Here is a 26,716-nt window from a genome sequence, read left to right as displayed (position 1 = left end):
TGTGAGATTCTTTACCTGTGTGTGCGTATATATATATATATAGGGAGAGAGAGAGAGAGAGAGAGAGAGAGAGAGAAAGAGAGAGAGGGATAGGATCCTAGATATTCAGAGTTCTCTCTCTTTTGCACACAAACACATACACATACATTTCCCCTTTGAAATTACTGATAATGGACTGTCTATTCTCACATATACACACAAAATGGTACAAATTCTGAAGAACTTCACATTTTAATTAATTTTCAAATAAGTCACTAGTAAATAAAGTAAATGAAGAAAGCGACTTCTTATGGAGAAATAACATAGTATCACCAGCTTTATCTTCTAGGAGAAAACATATTTTATTTAATATTTTTAAGATAAGAAATTGGAGAAAGGGATGATATTGTTTTTAAGAATACCTGTATAGATCGTGAGAGAAACAAAAAGTGACTTAGAAAACATTTAAAAGACAGCATTCTTTACATCAAAGGTATGTTTAGAGCATTTCTAACATTGTGTAGCACTGTCCAGAAATTGTGGTATTTAGAAAAGCTTCAGATTAGTAAAAGAGATCTGAGTTGAGAAAGATGTAAGATATATGAAAAAGCAGCATCATACATGAATGAAGAACATGAACATAATCTCAGAACCATGAAGAGGGGACCACACTGAGAATACTCACTTCATATCTGAATTACTTCCAAATAAATGTGAATATATGAACACATAATACGGAATGAATATTTTTAATTCAAACAACAAAATGTAAGGAGGCATGACATTTGCCAGGTTGTTTGTCTCCAAGCTTTGACTCAGCTAGTATGTTGATTAACCTTGTAGAGGTAGGAAGTGAAAAGCCTACCTTGTCTGGATCCATTGTGGTGATAACCCATACGCAGTGTGCATTGTCTTCATACTGAACTGGGTAATTGGGGGAGGTAATAACGCCACTGGGTCCACGCAGATTTGATCCACATGTTCTAGCTAGAAATACAGAAGCAATATTTCTTTCCTTGAGCATTTCATCAGTGTGGTAAAGACATAATATTAACATAGACATTTCCTACTTGCTAATATTTCACACTACAATGAGCAGTGTTTTCAGAGAGGATTAGGAAACTCAAACGCAAAATTTTCCTAAAGCACTCTAATATAAACAGTGTTCATTAGAAAATCTTAGAAGAAAAGTTATCAACATAATTTGAGTTATAAAATATTTCCATTCATTTTTAAATTAATAGTTGATATAAGCATAATGTAGTGTTACTTAATAAATATTTATTGATTAAACTAGAGGAAGGGGTAGCAACAGACAAGATGGAATTTAACAAAAGATTATGAATGCTGAATCTCTATACAATTCTCTTCTTCTTAGTTGCTAGGGTATTAGAATAGCTAGAAGGAAAGAATTGAAATGGTGGAATCATAATCCATAGCATCCTTTGAAATTTGTTCTATAGCTACTTGTTAAATTGTATTTGAAAGTTAGCACCTTTTTGTATATATGTTTTATTTCACCATAAGGAAATAACTGGAACTATGGTGCTGTAACTCATAACATTTTAGGAAATTTCCTAAATAACTACTTGTTAAATCATACTTTGAAAGATATTATATTTCTTATATATGTTATATTTCACAATAAGGAAATAACTGAAATTGTGGAACTATAACCCATAATATTCTCTGAAATTGTCTCTCTAATTACTTATTAAATTGCACTTGGAAAGTTATCACTTCTATGTATATATACTATATTCTATAATAAAAATATGATTTAAAGAGAAAAAATTTAATCAATATAATCAAATCACCGTTCTAAGTATTTTGAACTTCGAAAAATATATCCGAAGTATCTCTGCAGCAGGCTACTAATTTGCTACATTCCCATTGACTATTTGGAATCATTTGATCATTTGCTCAGCTGCCAGTCTGATGGAAAAGTTCACCACATCTGACACTCTGTCAGTTAGCTTGTATTCTAACTTCCTTCTTTGAAGTGTTAACTCTGACTTGACTTATTAATCTGGTTACCAGCTCACCATGAAATCATCTTACTCATTACTTGGGGTAATATAATTTTTAGTGATTATATATATTTTGGTGAGATTACTAATTGTAAAATGTTTATAGAAATCCAAAAAATCTTCCACGTATTCAAGAATTTATAGTACTGAGATTCCCATAAGGCAAGTGATAGATCTGTTCCTTCAGAGATACTCCTCACCAAAAATTGTCAAATTAATCCAAAAATAATTTTTCTTTTCCTTTTTTTAAGAAAGCTGTAAGTATTTTTGCTATACTTTAACAATAAATTTTAAATTTTTAATTGATTTTTTCTTACCCACACTATTTATCAAGTCATCAAAATAATCAGCTGAAATGCAATATATGGTTTATAATTTAGGGTACAGATTTTTGTCTACTTTTTTTTCACTTGTGCATCCTCAACAACTAGAACAATTCCTGGCACTAGAGAGTTTTCTCAATAAATACTTGTAGTTTTTGAATAGGAATAGCAACCATAAATATTATGATGTAAATATCATTAATTAATTATAAACCTCCTATTTAGAAAAGTGTTGAAATCTTTGGCTAATATCTCAGTCTTTGCCCCTCAAAATCATCTTCACCCTAATTATCTGCTTCTTCATTATCTGATGATCCTTCCCATCATCTCATCAAACATGATCCATAGTTACTGCTTTCTTGAATCAAGGTTTTCTTAATAACCATGGATAATTCTGTTTTTCCATTGGCAACTACTCAAAAGTTCAATCATATAAATATGTGTAGTCTCTTTATTAACTGATAATGTGTCTTGTATTATCATGCTTTTTACTGACTAATAACCAGATCCACACATAGATTGAAGTTCAGACTACACATTGTCTTGTAGTTCTCCTGCAGTACAAGTCTATTACCTGGAATTTTTTTTTTATTCTGCAGCTCTGTGGTAGGAAGGATTATATTAGACTTTGATTTTTTCTAAATTTTAGAGTGGAAATATTAGAGTCAAGCTACATTACTCCCTCACTCACACTCAATAGCTTCTGGCTCCTTCATCAGCTTCAAAAATTGGAAGATTAATTTTTTTTTCACATCTACTATATGTGAAATAAAAATAAAAATCCTACATTTGTGAAGAAGAAGAGCCAAAGAAGCAAACAGAACAGTTGAGAGACAAGAGATGAACCAGGACTGAGTGTTCCATTGAATTGAACATCATGAGTGAGTATCACTAGGAAAAGGGCTACTATAGAGAGGCAAGGGGGCTATGGAAATTGTCAATTAGGAAGTTTCTGCTATCTTCCATTAGATCATATTAGTTACAATGGTGAGAGAGAAGCCAGACTATAAGCCAGTGAAGAATGAATGGATGGTGAGGAAATAGAGGCAATTCATGAAGGCTCTTCTGAAGAAGGAGAATGATTGGTATCAGTTTATCTATAAACATGTCTTACGTTTTGAGCTGTTTTTATACCATAATCTAGCATGACCTCAACTATGTCCTGGGGATTCATAAAACGAAGTCCTACAATCTGACTCAGAAGGTCATAAATCCAAAGCTGTATCATCTTGCCTCTTTCCATTCATGGACCTTTTGCCATTTCCTCCTTCCATGATGGAATCAGTTGCATAGCTTCTCAGACAGATAGACAATTTAGGCAAACCTGTTCTGACTCTGACTGGACAGTTTCACACTGTTTCTGGAAATGGCACAACTTTCTCCCTTACATGTGCTCCTGTACTAAACAGGCATTCAATTAGTCAACAAAATATTTAATTAAGCAGCATAATTAATGAATTATAATAAAATAGTGCCAAGCAAGTTTTTATAGGAAGATTTAAATATTTTCCTAGAATTGAAATTTATACATGCTTTCAACTCCTGATAAGACCTTTCCCTTTGTTAGGATGTTCTTGAAAATACAGAGTAATGCACATTTAAGTCCTTAAAAAATGTCCTTTGAACATAATCATAATCTAATGCACAACTAATGTTACTCATTTGACGGTGTTCTAAATTTGTAAAATAAAATTCCACTTATATCTTATATGCCTTTATAATGAAACTAGAATTCACAAAATAATAAATTGGGATATAAATTATCAAGAAGGAAAGTAATAGTTGATTTACAAAAAAAAGTTAATTAAAACAAATGAAAAAAATATTCAGAGCCCCCTTGAGGAGCTGGTGGAGAATGCAGGGGTATTGAGCTTCCCCACCTCGATGGTTGCTGATGTACTCACAGATATAGGGGACTGGTGGTTTGATAGGTTGAGTCTTCTACCACAGGACTTGCCCTTGGGAAGACTGTTGCTGCAAAGGAGAGGCTAGGCCTCCCTATAATTGTGCCTAAGAGCCTCCTCCCGGATGCCTCTTTGTTGCTCAGATGTGGCCCTCTCTCTAGCTAAGCCAACTTAGCAGGTAAAATCACTGCCCTCCCCTCTGCATGGGATCAGACACCCAGGGGAGTGAATCTCCCTGGCAATGTGGAATATGACTCCGGGGGAGGAATGTAGACCCAGCATTGTGGATGGAGAACATCTTCTTGACCAAAAGCGGGATGTGAAAGGAAATGAAATAAGCTACAGTGGCAGAGAGATTCCAAAAGGAGCCGAGAGGTCACTCTGGTGGGCACTCTTATGCACAATATAGACAACCCTTTTTAGGTTCTAGTGAATTGGAGTAGCTAGCAGTAAATACCTGAAATTATCAAACTACAACCCAGAACCCATGAATCATGAAGACAATTGTATAAAAATGTAGCTTATGAGGGGTGACAATGTCATTGGGAAGGCCATACGGACCACACTCCCCTTTGTCTAGTTTATGGATGGATATGTAGAAAAATGGAGGAAGAAAAAAAAAACAAACAAACAGACAAACAAAGGTACCAAGTGTTCTTTTTTACTTTAACTGCTCTTTTTCACTTTAATTATTATTCTTGTTATTTTTGTGTGTGTGGTAGTGAAGGTGTCAAAGACTGATTTTGGTGATGAATGCACAGCTATTAATGGTACTGTGAACAATTGAATGTATGCTTTGTTTTGTATGACTGCATGATATGTGAATATATCTCAATAAAATGAATTTGAAAAAAATAAACATTTTTGCATGCCATATATGCCATTTATTTATTTAATCAATTTATATTGATTATGGAGAAAATATATTTGTTACACAAAGTTTATCTCATTTAATATGAAGTGATAATTTATTCATGTTTTTAAATTCAGTTCCAGGAATCTTTGCTGTTCTATGGTAATGACTCAATTTATCAAATTACTTGAAGAAAGGGATATTCTATTTAACTAAATTTAATAGGACATAGGGACACATATCTGAAGCTTTCTTTCAAGGAAAACAATAATTGCATGGGTTAGTCTCTTCACTGTATGTTTTTGGAAGGCAGCATTTTTATTAACCCCAGATTTTATATTCTAATATCCATATCATCAACCAAAAAGGAGCCAGTATGTCATAAAATTTAAGTTTGCTTTTCTTAATTGGACCTGAGTTCCAGGCTTTTCTTATGCAGTAATAGGTGTCTAATTTTAAGCAAATTATTAAGTCTTTTAAGACTCCTGATTTTTTCAGTTAGTATGATAATCATAACTTCATTTTATGCATTGCTTAGAGGATTAAAAGAACGTACGTAAAGCATTTAACACATTGCCTAATACATCGTAGTATATGTATTTATCAATTAAAGAAATATATATTTAATGCTTATTATGAGTAAGCACTGTTTTAGGCATTAAGGATTTAGCAGAGAGAAAATTCAAGTTCCTTGCCTTCATCAGGCAATTGACAAATGAGCAAGAATGTATAGTATGAGGAGGAGGTAGGAACTTTCAGGAAAATCAGAGGGAGGGTCTGGAGAGTGTCTGGACTAGGGCTTGCTATGGAAGGTGGTGATGAGACTACATTTGATGAAAGTTGTAAGCTGGAGAACTGTGTGAATATCCAGAGGAAAAGTGTCCCAGGTAGAAAGAACACAAATGCGAAAGCCAAAGTCAGAAACTTCCTTGTTCCCCGTTCTAAGAAAAATAATTAGCATTCAATGAACTTTAATTTTAAGATTATTTTATGTCAAAGGAATTTGAAAGTAGTATAAAAATACCAAGCTTTATTATAGTCAATGACTTTTAATTAAAAATTTTAAAAACGGAAAAAAAGCATTCTTTCTCCCCAGCAACTGTCAAGTGAAAAGTATAAAGCTTCAAGATTCTAAAAGCAAAGGCAGAAATTTTCTACAAATTCACTGGAATTGAAATGAAAGTAAAAGTGTGTGCATGTTTCTTTAAATCTCTGAGACAATAGCTACCTGGTAAAATACTCAGTGCCTGGAAGATAATTTGAAAATTGCCTCTGGTCCTTTAACCTGGTAGAATGAATAGAGTCAACATCCAGATGTAAATTACCTGTTCATTACTATTTAAAAGATAGTTTCTGTATGGATAGAAAACATGGGTAAAATTTCTTGCAAATGACAAGTTACTAAATTAAGGATAATTCCTAGCTAACCTAATCTGGAATCCTGAGATAATAATAACTTTATTCTGTGACCTTTGGTGACTCTAATTAGCTTCTTTGTAACCACAGTTACAATTACAAATAATATTTTGCTTTTCATATATGTCCTTTCAACTCAGAGAGCAACTAAAAATATTAATTCCACAGACCAAAGCACCTTAGCATTAAAGAAAGTTCTCTATGTAACTGATAGAACGAATGCCAGCATGAATATTTTTCCTTTAAAGTAAAACTATATTCTCTCCTCTTTTTGTTTGCTTACTATAAAAATCTACTGTCAGTTTAAGATACTCATACAGTTTTAAACAGTTCATAATATTTCACTCTGTGAAAAATCATAATAGTTGTTTTCATATCCCTAAATGAAGTTAGCATAATTTCAAACAAAATCACTTGTATAATTACTGAGCTATGGCAACCATTAATCTGTCTGGTAACAGGAAGAAGAAGTAATGTTCCCTGAGTTCTCAAAGCTCATTAACTAATGTAAGAATTGGCTAAGGATACCAGTGTCCAGATGTGAAGAATTGCTTCTGACTCACTGCAATTTATCAAACACTTCTATTAGATATTCCTCCTGTAGAGAAGGCATGATAATTGGATAATTGCTTAAGAGTTAGAGAACCTTCATGACGATGAGAACCTTGAGAAATCAAGTCCTTCCTTAATTCATGGATCTGAAATATCGTTATGCTTGTAATACACACAATGTTCAGATCAGAGGCATTTTATTATATTTAATATATGGTCAAATTTATTCTGGTGATAAACACAGAGTGTAAAATGAACATGGAACTTACATTTACTACAGGGAATTGTTAATAGCTAAGTAGGCATTCCAATAGGCAGTTTGATGGAGCTTTGAAACATTGTTTCATGGTGTCTATCTTCCCCTACATTTCAGTATTTTAAATTATCTCTTTGCCAAAAAAGTATAAAGCCTCCACTTTCTAAAAATTATTTTTTCAGCTCCTCTCTAATTAATGAATCAGTCATTAGAAGTGAGTGCAGACACTATTCTAAAGGAGGAAATGACGACATACTCACGATTCCTAAAATTTGCCAACTTGAAAAACTCATGCATTTCAATTGAAGCAAGTACCTTCTACAGTAAGGGATGCCAACCAGGAAACAGGCTACGACTAGCTAAACTCATTTCTCTCCTTCACACCTACAAAGCTGTTGATCGCTTTCCATAGTTAGAAAGTAAAGTAGGACTGTGGGCTTAGATAACTCTCTAGAGTCATACTGTCCAACTCCATAGCTACAAGCCACATGTGGAATTGGGCATTGAGAAATGTGACTTGTCCAAACTGAGATATGCTATAAGCGTAAAATGCACACTGGATTTCCAGGATTTAGTACCCCCCAAAAATAATGTAAATCACTTCATTATAATTTTTGTATTGACTATGTGTTGAAGTGATATTTTATATCTATTGAGTTAAATAAAATATATTATTAAAATTAATTTCATTTGTGTCATTTTACTTTTTTTAAATTTAAACATGGTTACTAGATATTTTTAAATTACCTGCATGGTTTGCATTTTATTTCTAGGGGAGAACACCATAGCTTCCTTTAAAGTAATCCCTCCACAGGATCAGCCTACAGCTTCACTAATGCATTTGGCCATTCATTCTCTGAAAGTACTAGGTAGCATCTGTAGAGTGGTGCTTTATTTAAAACTTTTGGTTCTTCTGACCTTACAGAGTTACGGTGCACAAGAATAGGACCACCCAGAGTGACTTTTACCTTACACAGGATGATAATTCGTGATTGCCGTCTGAGTCACTGACTAGGGAAAACTGCATTCCCCAGAATTCCCTTTCTACTAGAGTGGACTCTAACAGAATGGCCTACAAGAAATATTATCTCTTGAGAATTGGAAAATAGAAGGGGGGCAGCATCCATTTTGTAGAATACACATCCCAGTTACTCAATCAAACACTAACTGGGGTGCTTATGTGAAGGGATTTTGCAGATGTGATTAAAGTGTCTCATAAATTGGCCTTAAATTAGGGAGATTATCTTTGTGTGAAATTAACTTAATCAATTGGAAGGGAGGTGGAGATTATCCTTGGTGGACATGATTTAATTAGTCAGAAAGCCTTAACAGAAGGCTGAGACCTTCCTAGTAAAAAAAGAGAGACTTCTGCCTGTGGGAAACGGTTTCGACCCGTGTCCGTGAAGGTCTAATATGATCACGATCTTCCCTTCCTGCTGCCTCCCTTTAGACTTCAGACTTGTGTAACCAGCTACAACAATGGTGTAAGCCAATTCTTTGTAATAAATCTACACATGTATCTTACTTGTTCTGCTTCTCTGGTGGAGCACAACTCACTTAGATTTTTGGTATCTGGGGTTGTAATGACCAAATGTAAGAGAGGCTTTTCTGGGTAGTGGGTGGAGTGGGTGGAGGACGGAAGTATTTTGAGGCACATGCTAGAGAAAGCCTAAATTGCCTTAAAGAGAAAGCTAGTAGAAATCTGGATTTTAAGGCTAGTACTGATGAGGGCTCAGGTGGAAGTGAGGGACATGTCATTGGAAACTGAAAGAAAGAGTTCCTTGTTATATAGTGGTAGAAAGATTAGCAAAATTGTGTCCTATAGTTAGGAGGAAAGCAGAACTTTAAAGTGACAAACTTGGATATATACCTAAGGAGATCTCCAAGCAATGTCACTTGGTTTTTGTCTTGCTAATTATTGTAAAATGTTTGAAGAGAGAGAAAAGTTGACAGAACTGTTTAACAAAAGGGAGCAAGGACTGGATGATTTGAAATTTCTCAGCCTTTCCAGATGGTAAAAGTAGCTAAAATTAGAAAAGGCTGCAAAAATGCAACATAGACAAAGGCTGAGTGTATGACCTTATAATCTTTTACTTCGACCTCAGAATGATCAAAAGTTCAGAATATTCAGTCACAAAAAGAGCTCTTTGGAAATCTGTGATGATTTGCCTTATAGATTTTCTCAATCAAACCAGAGGACCTTTAAGAAGCTTAAGAGCCTTGTGCCTCAAGTGTATCAGCAGGAGTCCAAGATACAGAAAGGATTATCTCAAAAAACTTGGTGCCTGTGGCTTTTATCTGAAGGACTGAATGCCAGAGAAGTACTCAGAAGTCCCACAAGTTTCTTGAGAAGATTCTATCAGCAGAAACAATGCCACCTTGGACTAACGGTGTACAAAATTAAAAAGAGGCTGTCAGAAAAATAAAATTCTACTGACAGGAAGAAGGCTGTCAACACATACTAACTTCCAAGGAAAAGGAAGCATGACTTAGAGGGTAGAACCAATAACCTAGAGTGTGGAATCCAGAGCTGAGATTATTTCCCAGGCCTAGCCAAGAAAGATCCAACATTTTCTCAGCTGGATTGATAAATATTAGGGTCAGTGATTCCTTATTACCTTTCATTTTACCAATTTTGAACCAGTATGTGTTAAGTTGTTATTAAACCAGTTCCTCATTTATATGCTGTCAGTGTTGGGGGCAAAAAAACTTGTCTTTGTAGTTTTATACGTCCACACATAGAGAAGAATTGTTCCCTAGGAATTTACTCAATGGCTTATACCCAGAGACTATTACTGACCAGATTTAGAAGATTCATGTGATTAGATTAGGGACTTTGTATAGATGCTGTATTGGGATGAGACACTTAGGAACCTTGGAAAAGGGTGAATGTATTTTACATGTGAGATGATGTGAAAAATTGGGGACCAGAGGCAGAATTCTAAGTTGGTCCCCCAAGATTCCTGTACCCTAGTGTACACCCTTTAAATGCCCTCCCTTAGCATTTGAGTAGGATCTGTGAATACAATACCTTGATTAGGTCATGATACATGGCAATTATGTTATGTTATAGAAACGTAACATAATGTTATGCTTCTAGCAGACCAGAGGGAGAAATTTTCCTGCAGTCTTTGAAGAAACAGCTTCTCTGCTGTGAAAGTCCACGTTGTTTGGATGTGAGTACAAGGTACAGAAAGGAAATGGGTTGTTAAGATGGAGGACAGATTTCATATTTATACCTAATATGTTAATTCATGTTTCTTACAAATAAAACACTTGACCAAAGAAATAAACTGATACTAAAATTCCTAAGGAATTCAGAAAGGGCTGAATGACTGCGTTTCTTTGCCCATTCCTCTTACGGAAATCTGTAACTAACATAAGGAAGCACAAAATTTGTGAGATCTAATCAAAGAATCATGTGATCTTTCCATTTTATAGAAGTATAACCCCTCAGAAGAGCTCGCCTTTTGTCCTCTATTATCAATCCTCCCTTTCTTCTATAAGAATACAACTGTTTGCCATATACCTGACTTCCTAAAGAAAAGCCAACTGTATTTCTAAGTCTCATAGGAAATTAAGGTTACCTGACTGAATTTTTACAACAGGATTTAGCGGAAACACATGTGGCAGCTTCTGAAGCCCTTTCTCCAAATATAGAAGAAAAAAAACATTTTGGGCCGTGACCCATGGCATGCTCCTTACCTCTGCAGATGGGCCGGTGGTCACTCCAAGCAGCAAGTGTCTCTGTGAGCCTCTGACAGGTGATGCTCTTGGAGCCCTGGAGCACATAATTGTCCTCACAGGAAAACTGAACATTTGCACCGACCCTAATCAATTACAGAACAAAAATAAGCCAAAGTATTCATGGAAACCATCTTTTAAAAAAGTCAATATTTACTGCTGCTGTGTCATACAGTCAAAATGATATTAAATATCAGGCAATCCACTTAAAGAACATTCGTACATGCAAACATATAATTTAGCAAAGGATATGAAGTCAAAAGACCTGGGTTCAGATTTCTGTTCTGCCACCTTCATAGCTAAATAAATATGTAAAACTGATGGTATCATCTCTAAAATAGACATAATAACAGAGGTGATCTTAATGAGTCTTGTCAAATGAAAAAATGTTTGTGAAAGAATTTTGAACCCTGAAAATAAAACACATTTGGATGTCATTTCATGTGAATAAACATTTTATAAAAACAAGGACTGAAAAAGTCCAGGTTAAGAAAATGTCTCAGAAAGGAATCTATGTAACTATCACAAACATTAATTATATTCAAAAGAAGGCCAGTGATATTAATTTTAGAAATACATCTTACAGGGAAAAAAACATTTTTTTAAAGCAATCCATACAGCCTAGAGTTAGATGAAAAATTGCTTTGGCTCCAAAGCTGCATCTGAAAAACATGAGGCTTTAAGGCTGTAAGCATTAACAAAACACTGTTGTGGAATAACAATTCGACAGGTGCATAAGAAAATGTGAGAGGAATAAATCAGGTTTGAACACACCCAATTACTTCTCTTGAGCCTGATGTCTGGCACTGAGTTGAGAGTTGTATTATTTTACTATCTGACAAGCCTATTGTTATAAGAGGAAATTCTACTTGTGTTTTCCATTTGACAAACCCCAGGAGTTGATGTTAAGGAAATAGACGTGAAAGAGAGAAACTTTGGGCTGTGTATGGATATAGTTAATAATAGATAAAAGATAGAAGACAAAACAACAAATGCTTCCCTGCTTGCTAAAAAAAAAAGCTTATCTACAATACTGAAGTGAATTTTATTGAAGTAACCTTAAATCAACATTTCCCACATGGTCTTCTATGTAACACTATTTCTGAAGATGATCCTAGATATTCTACAAAAATCATCAAATCAGGATCAAATCAATTTGGAAGATTCTAGGTTAAACAAAATTAAGCATCTTTCTTCACTGAAAGACTTTTCAGTTTACTAAAATTTAAAATACAAAAATTTATTGTGACTGCAAGAGAATATAGAATATACGGAATTTTCCAATTTACCTATCCAGGAAGCCCTTCCTTCACCAGGTGTATCAGGCAGCTAGAGTTCCATGGTACCCATTTTCAGACACTGCATTATTGATGCATTTGAATGTAAAAATAGTATAAAGACTAAAATCTAGACATGGTTCTCAATTTCATTGTCAGTCATTGTTACTTATGATATCTATAATTTTTAGACATGCCCCTCCATAATTTCTCTTCGTGGATCTTTATTTAAACCTTTGGAGCCACATTGAGTAAATGAAAGAAATCTAAGCACATTATTTTGGAAAGAACTACTATGCTTCTTTTCCAAGTCCCAATCTTTAGTTATTTTTATTTCACCTAAGCTGGCAGAGTTTTTATATTTTCATCATTCTCTCAGTATATTTTCATTGAATATCTACCATCTGCCACAAACTATTGTAGGTACCAAGGATGCTGAAGTGAATAAAACAGACAAAGCCTTCAATCTCGTGGAGATAATATTCTAGTTAATGGAGAAAAAAATAAACATAAATAAACCAAACAAGAAGAAAATGAAAGACCTACAAGTGCTCTGAAGGAAAGTAAATGGGTAGAGAGAGTTGGAATTTGAGAATGTGTCCATGTTTTTATGACCCTCTTAAAATAAGGTACTCATATAATGAAACTTCTTTAATTTGAAAGCATTAAAATTATTAACAAAAGCAACTTCTTACTTTGATTGTAGGCTAGAAAACAGAGCCTCTAAGGTGTATACTCATTCTAAGAAACAACGAGTACTCCTTTCTGAAATTTATGAATCAAGTTGAGGTGGAAACTGAATATGACCCAATCTCCAATTTATTAATTCAATCTTTGCCTTGGTTTTATCTAGCACATGAATTAATTCAATTTAAAATCCATGTACTCTTTCAACTTCAAATACATAATAAAACTTTTTCAATGATTTGTGTTTGAAATTATATATAATAGATATAAAATCAGAGGCGGGGCAAGATGGCAGACTGGTGAGATGTATGTTTTAGTTACTCCTCCAGGAAAGTAGGTAGAAAGCCAGGAACTGCGTGGACTGGACACCACAGAGCAATCTGACTTTGGGCATACTTCATACAACACTCATGAAAATGTGGAACTGCTGAGATCAGCGAAATCTGTAAGTTTTTGTGGCCAGGGGACCCGCGCCCCTCCCTGCCAGGCTCAGTCCCTGGGGAGGAGGGGCTGTCAGCTCCGGGAAGGAGAAGGGAGAACTGCAGTGGCAGCCCTTATCGGAAACTCATTCTACTGATACAAACTCCAACCATAGATAGACTGAGACCAGACACCAGAGAATCTGAGAGCAGCCAGCCCAGCAGAGAGGAGACAGGCATAGAAAAAAAACAACACGAAAAACTCCAAAATAAAAGCGGAGGATTTTTGGAGTTCGGTGAACATAGAAAGGGGAAGGGCCCTGAGGCGCATATGCAAATCCTGAAGAAAAGCTGATCTCTCTGCCCTGTGGACCTTTCCTTAATGGCCCTGGTTGCTTTGTCTCTTAGCATTTCAATAACCCATTAGATCTCTGAGGAGGGCCCGTTTTTTTTTGTTTTGTTTTGTTTTTAATCCTTTTTCCTTTTTCTAAAACAATTACTCTAAGAAGCCCAATACAGAAAGCTTCAAAGACTTACTATTTGGGCAGGTCAAGTCAAGAGCAGAACTAGGACAGCTCTGAGACAAAACGCAATAATCCAGTGGCTGAGAAAATTCACTAAACACCACAACTTCCCAAGAAAAGGGGGGTGTCCGCTCACAGCCATCATCCTGGTGGACAGGAAACACTCCTGCCCATCGCCAGCCCCATAGCCCAGAGCTGCCCCAGACAACCCAGTGTGACGGAAGTGCTTCAAATAACAGGCACACACCACAAAACTAGGCGTGGACATTAGCCTTCCCTGCAACCTCAGCTGATTGTCCCAGAGTTGGGAAGGTAGAGCAGTGTGAATTAACAAAGCCCCATTCAGCCATCATTTCAGCAGACTGGGAGCCTCCCTACACAGCCCAGCAGCCCAGAACTGCCCTGGGGGGACGGCACTCACCTGTGACATAGCACAGTCATCCCTCAACAGAGGACCCAGGGTGCACGGCCTGGAAGAGGGGCCCACTTGCAAGTCTCAGGAGCCATACGCCAATACCAAGGACTTGTGGGTCAGTGACAGAGATAAACTGTGGCAGGACTAAACTGAAGGATTAGACTATTGCAGCAGCTTTAAAACTCTAGGATCACCAGGGAGATTTGATTGTTAGGGCCACCCCCCCTCCCTGACTGCCCAGAAACACGCCCCATATACAGGGCAGGCAACACCAACTACACACGCAAGCTTGGTACACCAATTGGACCCCACAAGACTCACTCCCCCACTCACCAAAAAGGCTAAGCAGGGGAGAACTGGCTTGGGGAGAACAGGTGGCTCGTGGAAGCCACCTGCTGGTTAGTTAGAGAAAGAGTACTCCACGAAGCTGTAGATCTGATAAATTAGAGATAAGGACTTCAATTGGTCTACAAATCCTAAAAGAACCCTATCAAGTTCAGCAAATGCCACGAGGCCAAAAACAACAGAAAATTATAAAGCATATGAAAAAACCAGACGATATGGATAACCCAAGCCCAAGCACCCAAATCAAAAGACCAGAAGAGACACAGCACCTAGAGCAGCTACTCAAAGAACTAAAGATGAACAATGAGACCATAGTACGGGAGATAAAGGAAATCAAGAAGAACCTAGAAGAGCATAAAGAAGACATTGCAAGAATAAATAAAAAAATGGATGATCTCATGGAAATTAAAGAAACTGTTGACCAAATTAAAAAGATTCTGGACACTCATAGTACAAGACTAGAGGAAGTTGAACAACGAATCAGTGACCTCGAAGATGACAGAATGGAAAATGAAAGCATAAAAGAAAGAATGGGGAAAAAAATTGAAAAAATCGAAATGGACCTCAGGGATATGATAGATAATATGAAACGTCCAAATATAAGACTCATTGGTGTCCCAGAAGGGGAAGAAAAGGGTAAAGGTCTAGGAAGAGTATTCAAAGAAATTGTTGGGGAAAACTTCCCAAATCTTCTAAACAACATAAATACACAAATCATAAATGCTCAGCAAACTCCAAATAGAATAAATCCAAATAAACCCACTCTGAGACATATACTGATCACACTGTCAAACACAGAAGAGAAGGAGCAAGTTCTGAAAGCAGCAAGAGAAAAGCAATTCACCACATACAAAGGAAACAGCATAAGACTAAGTAGTGACTACTCAGCAGCCACCATGGAAGCAAGAAGGCAGTGGCACGATATATTTAAAATTCTGAGTGAGAAAAATTTCCAGCCAAGAATACTTTATCCAGCAAAGCTCTCCTTCAAATTTGAGGGAGAGCTTAAATTTTTCACAGACAAACAAATGCTGAGAGAATTTGCTAACAAGAGACCTGCCCTACTGGAGATACTCAAGGGAGCCCTACACACAGAGAAACAAAGAAAGGACAGAGAGACTTGGAGAAAGGTTCAGTACTAAAGAGATTCGGTATGGGTACAATAAAGGATATTAATAGAGAGAGGGGGAAAATATGACAAACATAAACCAAAGGATAAGATGGCTGATTCAAGAAATGCCTTCACGGTTATAACGTTGAATGTAAATGGATTAAACTCCCCAATTAAAAGATATAGATTCGCAGAATGGATCAAAAAAAATGAACCATCAATATGTTGCATACAAGAGACTCATCTTAGACACAGGGACAGAAAGAAACTGAAAGTGAAAGGATGGAAAAAAATATTTCATGCAAGCTACAGCCAAAAGAAAGCAGGTGTAGCAATATTAATCTCAGATAAAATAGACTTCAAATGCAGGGATGTTTTGAGAGACAAAGAAGGCCACTACATACTAATAAAAGGGGCAATTCAGCAAGAAGAAATAACAATTGTAAATATCTATGCACCCAACCAAGGTGCCACAAAATACATGAGAGAAACACTGGCAAAACTAAAGGAAGCAATTGATGTTTCCACAATAATTGTGGGAGACTTCAACACATCACTCTCTCCTATAGATAGATCAACCAGACAGAAGACCAATAAGGAAATTGAAAACCTAAACAATCTGATAAATGAATTAGATTTAACAGACATATACAGGACATTACATCCCAAATCACCAGGATACACATACTTTTCTAGTGCTCATGGAACTTTCTCCAGAATAGATCATATGCTGGGACATAAAACAAGCCTCAATAAATTTAAAAAGATTGAAATTATTCAAAGCACATTCTCTGACCACAGTGGAATACAATTAGAAGTCAATAACCATCAGAGACTTAGAAAATTCACAAATACCTGGAGGTTAAACAACACACTCCTAAACATACAGTGGGTTAAAGAAGAAATAGCAAGAGAAATTGCTAAATATATAGAGACGAATGAAAATGAGAACACAACATACCAAAACCTATGGGATGCAGCAAAAGCAGTGCTAAGGGGGAAATTTATAGCACTAAACGCATATATTAAAAAGGAAGAAAGAGCCAAAATCAAAGAACTAATGGATCAACTGAAGAAGCTAGAAAATGAACAGCAAACCAATCCTAAACCAAGTACAAGAAAAGAAATAACAAGGATTAAAGCAGAAATAAATGACATAGAGAACAAAAAAACTATAGAGAGGATAAATATCACCAAAAGTTGGTTCTTTGAGAAGATCAACAAGATTGACAAGCCCCTAGCTAGACTGACAAAATCAAAAAGAGAGAAGACCCATATAAACAAAATAATGAATGAAAAAGGTGACATAACTGCAGATCCTGAAGGAATTAAAAAAATTATAAGAGGATACTATGAACAACTGTATGGCAACAAACTGGATAATGTAGAGGAAATGGACAATTTCCTGGAAACATATGAACAACCTAGACTGACCAGAGAAGAAATAGAAGACCTCAACCAACCCATCACAAGCAAAGAGATCCAATCAGTCATCAAAAATCTTCCCACAAATAAATGCCCAGGACCAGATGGCTTCACAGGGGAATTCTACCAAACTTTCCAGAAAGAACTAACACCAATCTTACTCAAACTCTTTCAAAACATTGAAGAAAATGGAACACTACCTAACTCATTTTATGAAGCTAACATCAATCTAATACCAAAACCAGGCAAAGATGTTACAAAAAAGGAAAACTACTGGCCAATCTCCCTAATGAATATAGATGCAAAAATCCTCAACAAAATACTTGCAAATCGAATCCAAAGACATATTAAAAAAATCATACACCATGACCAAGTGGGGTTCATTCCGGGCATGCAAGGATGGTTCAACATAAGAAAATCAATCAATGTATTACAACACATTAACAAGTCAAAAGGGAAAAATCAATTGATCATCTCAATAGATGCTGAAAAAGCATTTGACAAAATCCAACATCCCTTTTTGATAAAAACACTTCAAAAGGTAGGAATTGAAGGAAACTTCCTCAACATCATAAAGAGCATATATGAAAAACCCACAGCCAGCATAGTACTCAATGGTGAGAGACTGAAAGCCTTCCCTCTAAGATCAGGAACAAGACAAGGATGCCCGCTATCACCACTGTTATTCAACATTGTGCTGGAAGTGCTAGCCAGGGCAATCCGGCAAGACAAAGAAATAAAAGGCATCCAAATTGGAAAAGAAGAAATAAAACTGTCATTGTTTGCAGATGATATGATCTTATATCTAGAAAACCCTGAGAAATCGACGATACAGCTACTAGAGCTAATAAACAAATTTAGCAAAGTAGCGGGATACAAGGTTAATGCACATAAGTCAGTAATGTTTCTATATGCTAGAAATGAACAAACTGAAGAGACACTCAAGAAAAAGATACCATTTTCAATAGCAACTAAAAAAATCAAGTACCTAGGAGTAAACTTAACCAAAGATGTAAAAGACCTATACAAAGAAAACTACATAACTCTACTAAAAGAAATAGAAGGGGACCTTAAAAGATGGAAAAATATTCCATGTTTATGGATATGAAGACTAAATGTCATTAAGATGTCAATTCTACCCAAACCCATCTACAGATTCAATGCAATCCCAATCAAAATTCCAACAACCTACTTTGCAGACTTGGAAAAGCTAGTTATCAAATTTATTTGGAAAGGGAAGATGCCTCGAATTGCTAAAGACACTCTAAAAAAGAAAAACGAAGTGGGAGGACTTATACTCCCTGACTTTGAAGCTTATTATAAAGCCACAGTTGCCAAAACAGCATGGTACTGGCACAAAGATAGACATATAGATCAATGGAATCGAATTGAGAATTCAGAGATAGACCCTCAGATCTATGGCCGACTGATCTTTGATAAGGTCCCCAAAGTCACTGAACTGAGTCATAATGGTCTTTTCAACAAATGGGGCTGGGAGAGTTGGATATCCATATCCAAAAGAATGAAAGAGGACCCCTACCTCACCCCCTACACAAAAATTAACTCAAAATGGACCAAAGATCTCAATATAAAAGAAAGTACCATAAAACTCCTAGAAGATAATGTAGGAAAACATCTTCAAGACCTTGTATTAGGCGGCCACTTCCTAGACTTTACACCCAAAGCACAAGCAACAAAAGAGAAAATAGATAAATGGGAACTCCTCAAGCTTAGAAGTTTCTGCACCTCAAAGGAATTTCTCAAAAAGGTAAAGAGGCAGCCAACTCAATGGGAATAAATTTTTGGAAACCATGTATCTGACAAAAGACTGATATCTTGCATATATAAAGAAATCCTACAACTCAATGACAATAGTACAGTCGGCCCAATTATAAAATGGGCAAAAGATATGAAAAGACAGTTCTCTGAAGAGGAAATACAAATGGCCAAGAAACACATGAAAAAATGTTCAGCTTCACTAGGTATTAGAGAGATGCAAATTAAGACCACAATGAGATACCATCTAACACCGATTAGAATGGCTGCCATTAAACAAACAGGAAACTACAAATGCTGGAGGGGATGTGGAGAAATTGGAACTCTTATTCACTGTTGGTGGGACTGTATAATGGTTCAGCCACTCTGGAAGTCAGTCTGGTAGTTCCTTAGAAAACTAGATATAGAATTACCATTCGATCCAGCGATTGCACTTCTCGGTATATACCCGGAAGATCGGAAAGCAGTGACACGAACAGATATCTGCACGCCAATGTTCACAGCAGCATTATTCACAATTGCCAAGAGATGGAAACAACCCAAATGTCCTTCAACAGATGAGTGGATAAATAAAATGTGGTATATACACACGATGGAATACTACGCGTCAGTAAGAAGGAACGATCTGGTGAAACATATGACAACATGGATGAACCTTGAGGACATAATGCTAAGCGAAATAAGCCAGGCACAAAAAGAGAAATATTATATGCTACCACTAATGTGAACTTTGAAAAATGTAAAACAAATGGCTTATAATGTAGAATGTAGGGGAACTAGCAATAGAGAGCAATTAAGGAAGGGGGAACAATAATCCAAGAAGAACAGATAAGCTATTTAATGTTCTGGGGATGCCCAGGAATGACTATGGTCTGTTAATTTCTGATGGACATAGTAGGAGCAAGTTCACAGAAATGTTGCTATATTAGGTAACTTTCTTGGGGTAAAGTAGGAACATGTTGGAAGTTAAGCAGTTATCTTAGGTTAGTTGTCTTTTTCTTACTCCCTTGTTATGGTCTCTTTGAAATGTTCTTTTATTGTATGTTTGTTTTCTTTTTAACTTTTTTTTCATACAGTTGATTTAAAAAAGAAGGGAAAGTTAAAAAAAAAAAAAAAAAAAGGAAAAAAAAAAAAGATGCAGTGCCCCCTTGAGGAGCCTGTGGAGAATGCAGGGGTATTCACCTACCCCACCTCCATGGTTGCTAACATGACCACAGACATAGGGGACTGGTGGTTTGATGGGTTGAGCCCTCTACCACAGGTTTTACCCTTGGGAAGACGGTTGCTGCAAAGGAGAGGCTAGGCCTCCCTATGGTTGTGCCTAAGAGCCTCCTCCCGAATGCCTCTTTGTTGCTCAGATGTGGCCCTGTCTCTCTAGCTAAGCCAACTTCAAAGGTGAAATCACTGCCCTCCCCCCTACGTGGGATCAGACACCCAGGGGAGTGAATCTCCCTGGCAACGTGGAATATGACTCCCGGGGAGGAATGTAGACCTGGCATCGTGGGACGGAGAACATATTCTTGACCAAAAGGGGGATGTGAAAGGAAATGAAATAAGCTTCAGTGGCAGAGAGAATCCAAAAGGAGCCGAGAGGTCACTCTGGTGGGCACTCTTACGCACACTTTAAACAACCCTTTTTAGGTTCTAAAGAATTGGGGTAGCTGGTGGTGGATACCTGAAACTATCAAACTACAACCCAGAACCCATGAATCTCGAAGACAGTTGTATAAAAATGTAGCTTATGAGGGGTGACAATGGGATTGGGAAAGCCATAAGGACCACACTCCACTTTGTCTAGTTTACGGATGGATGAGTAGAAAAATAGGGGAAGGAAACAAACAGACAAAGGTACCCAGTGTTCTTTTTTACTTCAATTGCTCCTTTTCACTCTAATTATTATTCATGTTATTCTTGTGTGTGTGCTAATGAAGGTGTCAGGGATTGATTTGGGTGATGAATGTACAACTATGTAATGGTACTGTGAACAATCGAAAGTACGATTTGTTTTGTATTACTGCGTGGTATATGAATATAGTTCAATAAAATGAAGATTAAAAAAAAAAAAAAAAAAGACATAATGCTGAGCAAAATAAGCCAGGCACAAAAAGAGAGATATTGTATGTTACCACTAATGTGAATTCTGTGAAAAATGTACAATGTTTTATACTGTAGAATGTAGGGGACCTAGAGATACCAATTAGTGGAGGGGGAATGATAATCTAATAAGAACAGATAAACTATGGAGGGTAATCTCAATGTTATGGGAATGCTCAGGAATGATTATGGTTTGTAAACTTTCTTGGATATAGTAAGATCATGTTGGAAGCAATAGAGTTATTTAAGGCTTTTTTTTCTCTTATTCCTTTGTTTTCTTAGGGGTTGTTAATTTTCTTGGGGTATGGTAGGAACATGTTGGAAGCAATGTAGTTATTTTAGATTATTTGTTTTTCTTACTCCTCTGTTTGGACATGGTTTATTAATTTTCTTGGGGTATGGTAGGAACATATTGGAAGCAAAGTAGTTATTTTAGGTTATTTGTTTTCCTTAATCCATTGCTTTGTTTGAAATGTTGTGGGGTTTTTTTGGTTGTTGTTTGCCTGTTTGTTTTTAATTTTTTGATAAACAAAGTTAAAAAATTGAAAAAAAATCAGTAGAAAAATGGGAGTAAAAACTAAGTGACAAATAGGGTGGGATGGGGGGATGGTTTGGGTATTCTCTTTTCACTTTTATTTTTTATTCTTATTCTGATTCTTTCTGATGTAAGGAAAATGTTCAGAAATAGATTGTGGTGATGAACGCATAACTATATGATCATACTGTGAATAGTTGATTGTATACCATGGATGACTGTATGGTTTCTGAATATATTTCAATAAAACTGAATTTAAAAAAGAAAAATAGATATAAAATCAGATTGCCTAGTTTGATTTTTGGAAAGTATTCTTAGAAAAAAATTCTGAAAAAAAAATAGCTCCTTTCAGTTGGTGAGTGAATTTAGAAACATCTTAAAACAATTATTATTTTTTCTTTTACAATTTTGACAACTTTAAGTCATTGGAAACTGCAAGAAAAAAACAAAAAAATGATTTTATACACAGCCAAGAAATACTGTGTATCCATAATAAATACTCAAGAAGCAAAATTTAAGTTAAACAATTAAAGCAGAATAATTTTGCCTTTAAATAGAACAGAATAGGGAAAAATACATTTTCCACTTCTTGAACTCTAAAGACATTTCATTCATCACCATTTACCTCACTTTACCCACCATAATTTGAAGAATCTTTAAGGTGAATGACCTATTTCTAAATATAGTTTGCCTAGAGAATGGATATTTGTGGATTTATTTATTTAAGATTGATATCATACCTATTTCTAAAAAAATTTGAAGTGACTTAGAAATTAGAGTCCAAAATAGAATGTGGATTGATTTAAACGTGATGTCACTGATCTGCTAACTACTTAGAGAGATGTATCCCTCCTCTTTCATCAATGCCATGTGTGTCTAAGTCAAACACCACCACGCTGTTTGGCTCTATTCGTGCAACCAATTTTCCCATTTAGAGTTTTCTAAATGGGTATGTGTGTGTGTGTGTATGTGTGTGTATGCCTCTATAGTATGGGTGTATGTATATATCCAGTACAAACAGCACACTAAATGAGTCATAAAGGAAAATGAGATAGATACTATTTTTTTGGCACCAAAGGTAGACATTTAAATATTTGCATCTCTAATAAAAAGGAGAAACAAATAAGCCATAATTGCCCCGGTAAAATGAAAACAGATGAAATAGAAAAATATATGCAACAATAGTTTTCCTAAAGATTTAGAAATTCTGCTTAACAACTATTATCTGGAGGAGAACAAGGGGCATTGGGCATCTGTACTGTCACGGCACAAGTTAAAATTATAGATTTCTAAACTCAGAAGTGTAGACCAGGTGTAAGTCATGGACAATTTTTAAAGTAGATATGATGGGATGTTTTTTTCCCATTCCTTATTATCCACTAGAAAATAAAGCCCAAACCAAACCAAACCAACAAAACTCCAAGTTGGAGCAGTAGGAACAAATGTGGAAAGAAAGCCGAGATGTGAGTGAGGGTGGTATAGGTGTCGGGAAATCTAGTTCTCTGTTTTCACTCACCACACCTTGGACCAAGAACTGAGTTGGGAGGAGAGGAGAGGAGCATGATGATCTCTCCCCAGTGTTTTGCACAGAAATTCAAGGGTAATGAAGGACTAGTCCTTATTTCGCAGATAATACTTTATACAGTAGTTCCTGTGCCACATAGATGAGCAGCTATTGAGTAGAAACTGGACATCTAAGAGTGAGAAGCTCAAGATCCCTGAGGCCCTGGAGCGCCATGCCTGGCCATGCCGAAGTGTCCACGCCTCCTTGGATGTCAGTTGAGATTAACTGATTAAAAGTACCTGGAAGACAACACCCAGGCAGGATGAGGAAGTGCACTACCTGAGCAGCACAGAGGATGATTGGGACAACCATGAGAGCAGGGCACAGATATGCCTCTAACTTTGCTCACATGGAAGAGGGACACACTCATGAACTAAACTGGTGACGAGGAGGCCAGGTAGGACAGAGGGATAAGCCGTGGAAGTAGATGGTGGCTCCCCAACATTGTGGCAATGTCCTTTCCATAAGCATTACAAAGAGAAGAGAAGAGGAAATAAATAATTTTCTTTAAACCTGATTGACTAAGAATTCACTCATTTTACCTCTTTAAGAGTAAGTTAATAAAGTTTTCTGACTTAGGCAAAAATGGGGTTTTTGAAAAAGAAATTGCAGTTACAGTAAAAATAAAGTTACATTTTATGTATCTGAACTTATGGGTCTCTAATTCAATGTCATGTAGGCATTTTCATTTATTTTTGCAAGTAATATTACTGTTCTTATTGTAAACAGGTCTCTCTCCTACTTCACCTCTGCTTTTCCCCATCTCCCTTTCCTGCTCTTTCTCCCTCTTCCATTTTTCTCTTTTCCCCTTTTCACCTTCTTACTTTCATTCCCTTTTTTATAGCAGGATAAAAAACAAACTGACATATTTCATATTTTATTCAATTTTAATATGGTTTCCATTATTAACTTTTAAAACAAAATGATTTCCAGTTTAGAAAACAATGCACTGACATATAATTTCCTTTTTCATTTTACAGAGTTATACAAATATTCTAAATACACATTTCGTGTTCAAGATGATGACAAATAAGATTAACTGGACATATTCCCTCTAAAAAAATGTTTTCCATGCATAAATCGAATTAGTTATTCATCCTTGTCCCATAAATAAAATTAGATAAACAGACAGATTCTGGAGGAGGGTGCTAAAAAGTTTCCTGAAAATCGTATTAGAAAGAATTTGAAGGTATCTTTCTAACTTTAGAAAGAGAGAAACAACATGTGATCCAAGAAAAGAAAGAGGGAAAACAGTCAGAAACACTTCTAAAGTTCTTCAAAATCTTTAGAAGATTTAGATTCTAGTCATAACCCTACCCAGAAAATATCCCCACTGCCTTAAACAGTGCCTGCTACATCCCAGGCACTCAAATAATATTTGTTGAATGAATGAGTAAAAGAAAGTCACTGTCCTGGGGCTATTTATGTCAATCTGTCAGTAAAATAGGATTGAGAACTAACGGTAGCACCCAAATCCATCTCGTCTTCACCCTCCTCCACTGGCCTTTCTTATATCTCAACTACACTTGTTCAGTGATTGTTTATACTGAGCCTTTTATGCTCAAGTCACAATGCAAGTCATGAGGATGCAATGGTGAGCTATTAGAGGCAAGAGACACTTTGTCAAACAGTTTTGGGCTATGTGCTAAATAAATATAAACTGCTGTGGCAACACAGATAGGAAAACAACTGATTTTGCCTTTAGTGAAGAGGTAAGAAAAAGCTATATTCAGAAACTGAAATTTGAGGTGACCTTAAAAGATTATATATAATTAATGAAAAGATTAATGTAATTAGTATAAAGATTATATATATATATATATAAATGAAAGGAGTACATATATTCTTGGATTGAAAATCCACCATAGCAAAGCCCTGTTGGTATCAAACTTGGTTTGTTCAGGGAATTGTGCGTAGCCTGGTTTGTACAGAATAATGATTTTCACTTGTTAGTCCAAAGACCATGGAAGGTGTGCCACCACTGCAAGTCCCAGATTTCTCCAACCTCACCTTTCTCCTTTAGTCACAACTTCTTAGGTTTATGTCCTCCTCTGCCACTTCTCCTCCTTTCTCTAGCTTTGAGACACCCAAGTCTGTGCTTTCACTGTGCCATTGCATGTTTGATTTGAGAAATATTAATAGATAGCACCTAAGTAGCCAGCTGAGAGAAAAGGCCACTTAAAGAAAGTGGGTGCCAGGAGCATTTCTCCCTAAGGAAATTCATTACGTTTTATTCACCTTGGAATCTCTTCCAGGCTTTAACATAATTCATTGAGCATATGATATTGTCACAATAAATATCTGTGAAGTGAATAAATAGGACAAACCACAAGACAAAAGCAAAGATTCAGAGCTCATCCTCCACATGTACAACCAGCCACTGAATTGGAAGGTTTTAGGGAGCAAAAACCTGATACAGCATAAGAGCGAAATACTATCTCTACATCAATCTTGCAAGTGTACCTTTGTGATTATTTACCTCTATTTCAAAATAAGTTGTTTTAGATAACCTCAATTGATTCTTCAGAAAAATAGCCCTTATCCCACTTGGAAAGAAACTTTGGGACTTAACTGGATCATCTCTATTAACTGAAAGATTCATTCCTAATAAATGAGACTGATAAGGTTACAAAGGCAATTTGCAAGTAAACTGGACATGAAGCTACTAAGACTTTGTCAGATTGTACAACTTACACAGTATTCCAGATAATACCATCATCAAATAGATAAATGTACAGCTGTTCTGAATATCAGAATGCTTTTTATTACCCTTTTGATTTTCACACATAATGTGTTATTTCCAGGTCATTTTTTCCTTTTATAGCAACAATTTTTAGACTGATCTCCTCAAGCCTTATGGCAGTTTAGCACTGCTAAAAATGCCTTAGAAAGTAGATGGAACTCTCTAGCCAAAGGAGAGAAAAGAAACTAATTTTTTTTTTTTTTTTTTAATTTTTAGATACTGGATGTTAACAATAACACAACAAAAGTCCCTAACAGTGATCAAAACATAAGCAGTACAAGGATGCAAGCAACGACAATGCTTTGAAAGGGGCTTCAAATGACTACTGATTTTCAGTCTAAGACCAGTACTTAGAAGCATCGCATTTAGAAAAATGTGTGAATTTTCTGGTGAGGAAATTTAATTAAAATCTTTCAAGTGTATTATAAGTTCATGGAACCTGCTATTTACCAAACAAGAGAATTTCTTTGTGAAGCAAAGTAGAGAAAGCAAATCCTCATGTTTACCACCCACCCCTCCCCCACACACACCTCTTTATAAAGAGGAAGAAGCCATTTTCACACAATTAAAATAACATTTCCAGAAGGAACAGGCAGGGTATTTGCATGCAGTGGGAATTTGGGGGGAAACTAGGATTCTCAGAGGAGAAGATGGTACCACTGTGGGTAAAGCTTTCCCAACATTTCCTTCCCCAACCTCATTTGAATCCCCTGATGAGATCAGAGGCTATGGACCCTTTTCTCC

At 36.1% G+C, this 26,716-nt stretch overlaps 1 protein-coding gene across 3 annotated transcripts in view; it reads right to left on the bottom strand.

Moving 5' to 3' along the window:
* Positions 1-26,716, bottom strand: part of CSMD1 (CUB and Sushi multiple domains 1) — a 2,222,584-nt gene that overhangs the window by 712,724 nt on the left and 1,483,144 nt on the right. For all 3 annotated transcript variants that reach the window (XM_037812751.1, XM_037812753.1, XM_037812752.1), the window contains exons 9-10: positions 11,019-11,143; positions 845-966 (exon numbers count right to left, since the gene is read on the bottom strand). In XM_037812751.1, coding sequence (XP_037668679.1) covers positions 845-966; positions 11,019-11,143 — 247 coding nt within the window. The remainder of the gene's footprint in view (positions 1-844; positions 967-11,018; positions 11,144-26,716) is intronic.

The sequence above is a fragment of the Choloepus didactylus genome, chromosome 20, assembly GCF_015220235.1.
Source record: "Choloepus didactylus isolate mChoDid1 chromosome 20, mChoDid1.pri, whole genome shotgun sequence".
Lineage (NCBI taxonomy): Eukaryota > Metazoa > Chordata > Mammalia > Pilosa > Megalonychidae > Choloepus > Choloepus didactylus.
The sequence above is the reverse complement of the archived record's forward strand: the minus strand, read 5'-3'. Positions and strand labels throughout refer to the sequence as shown.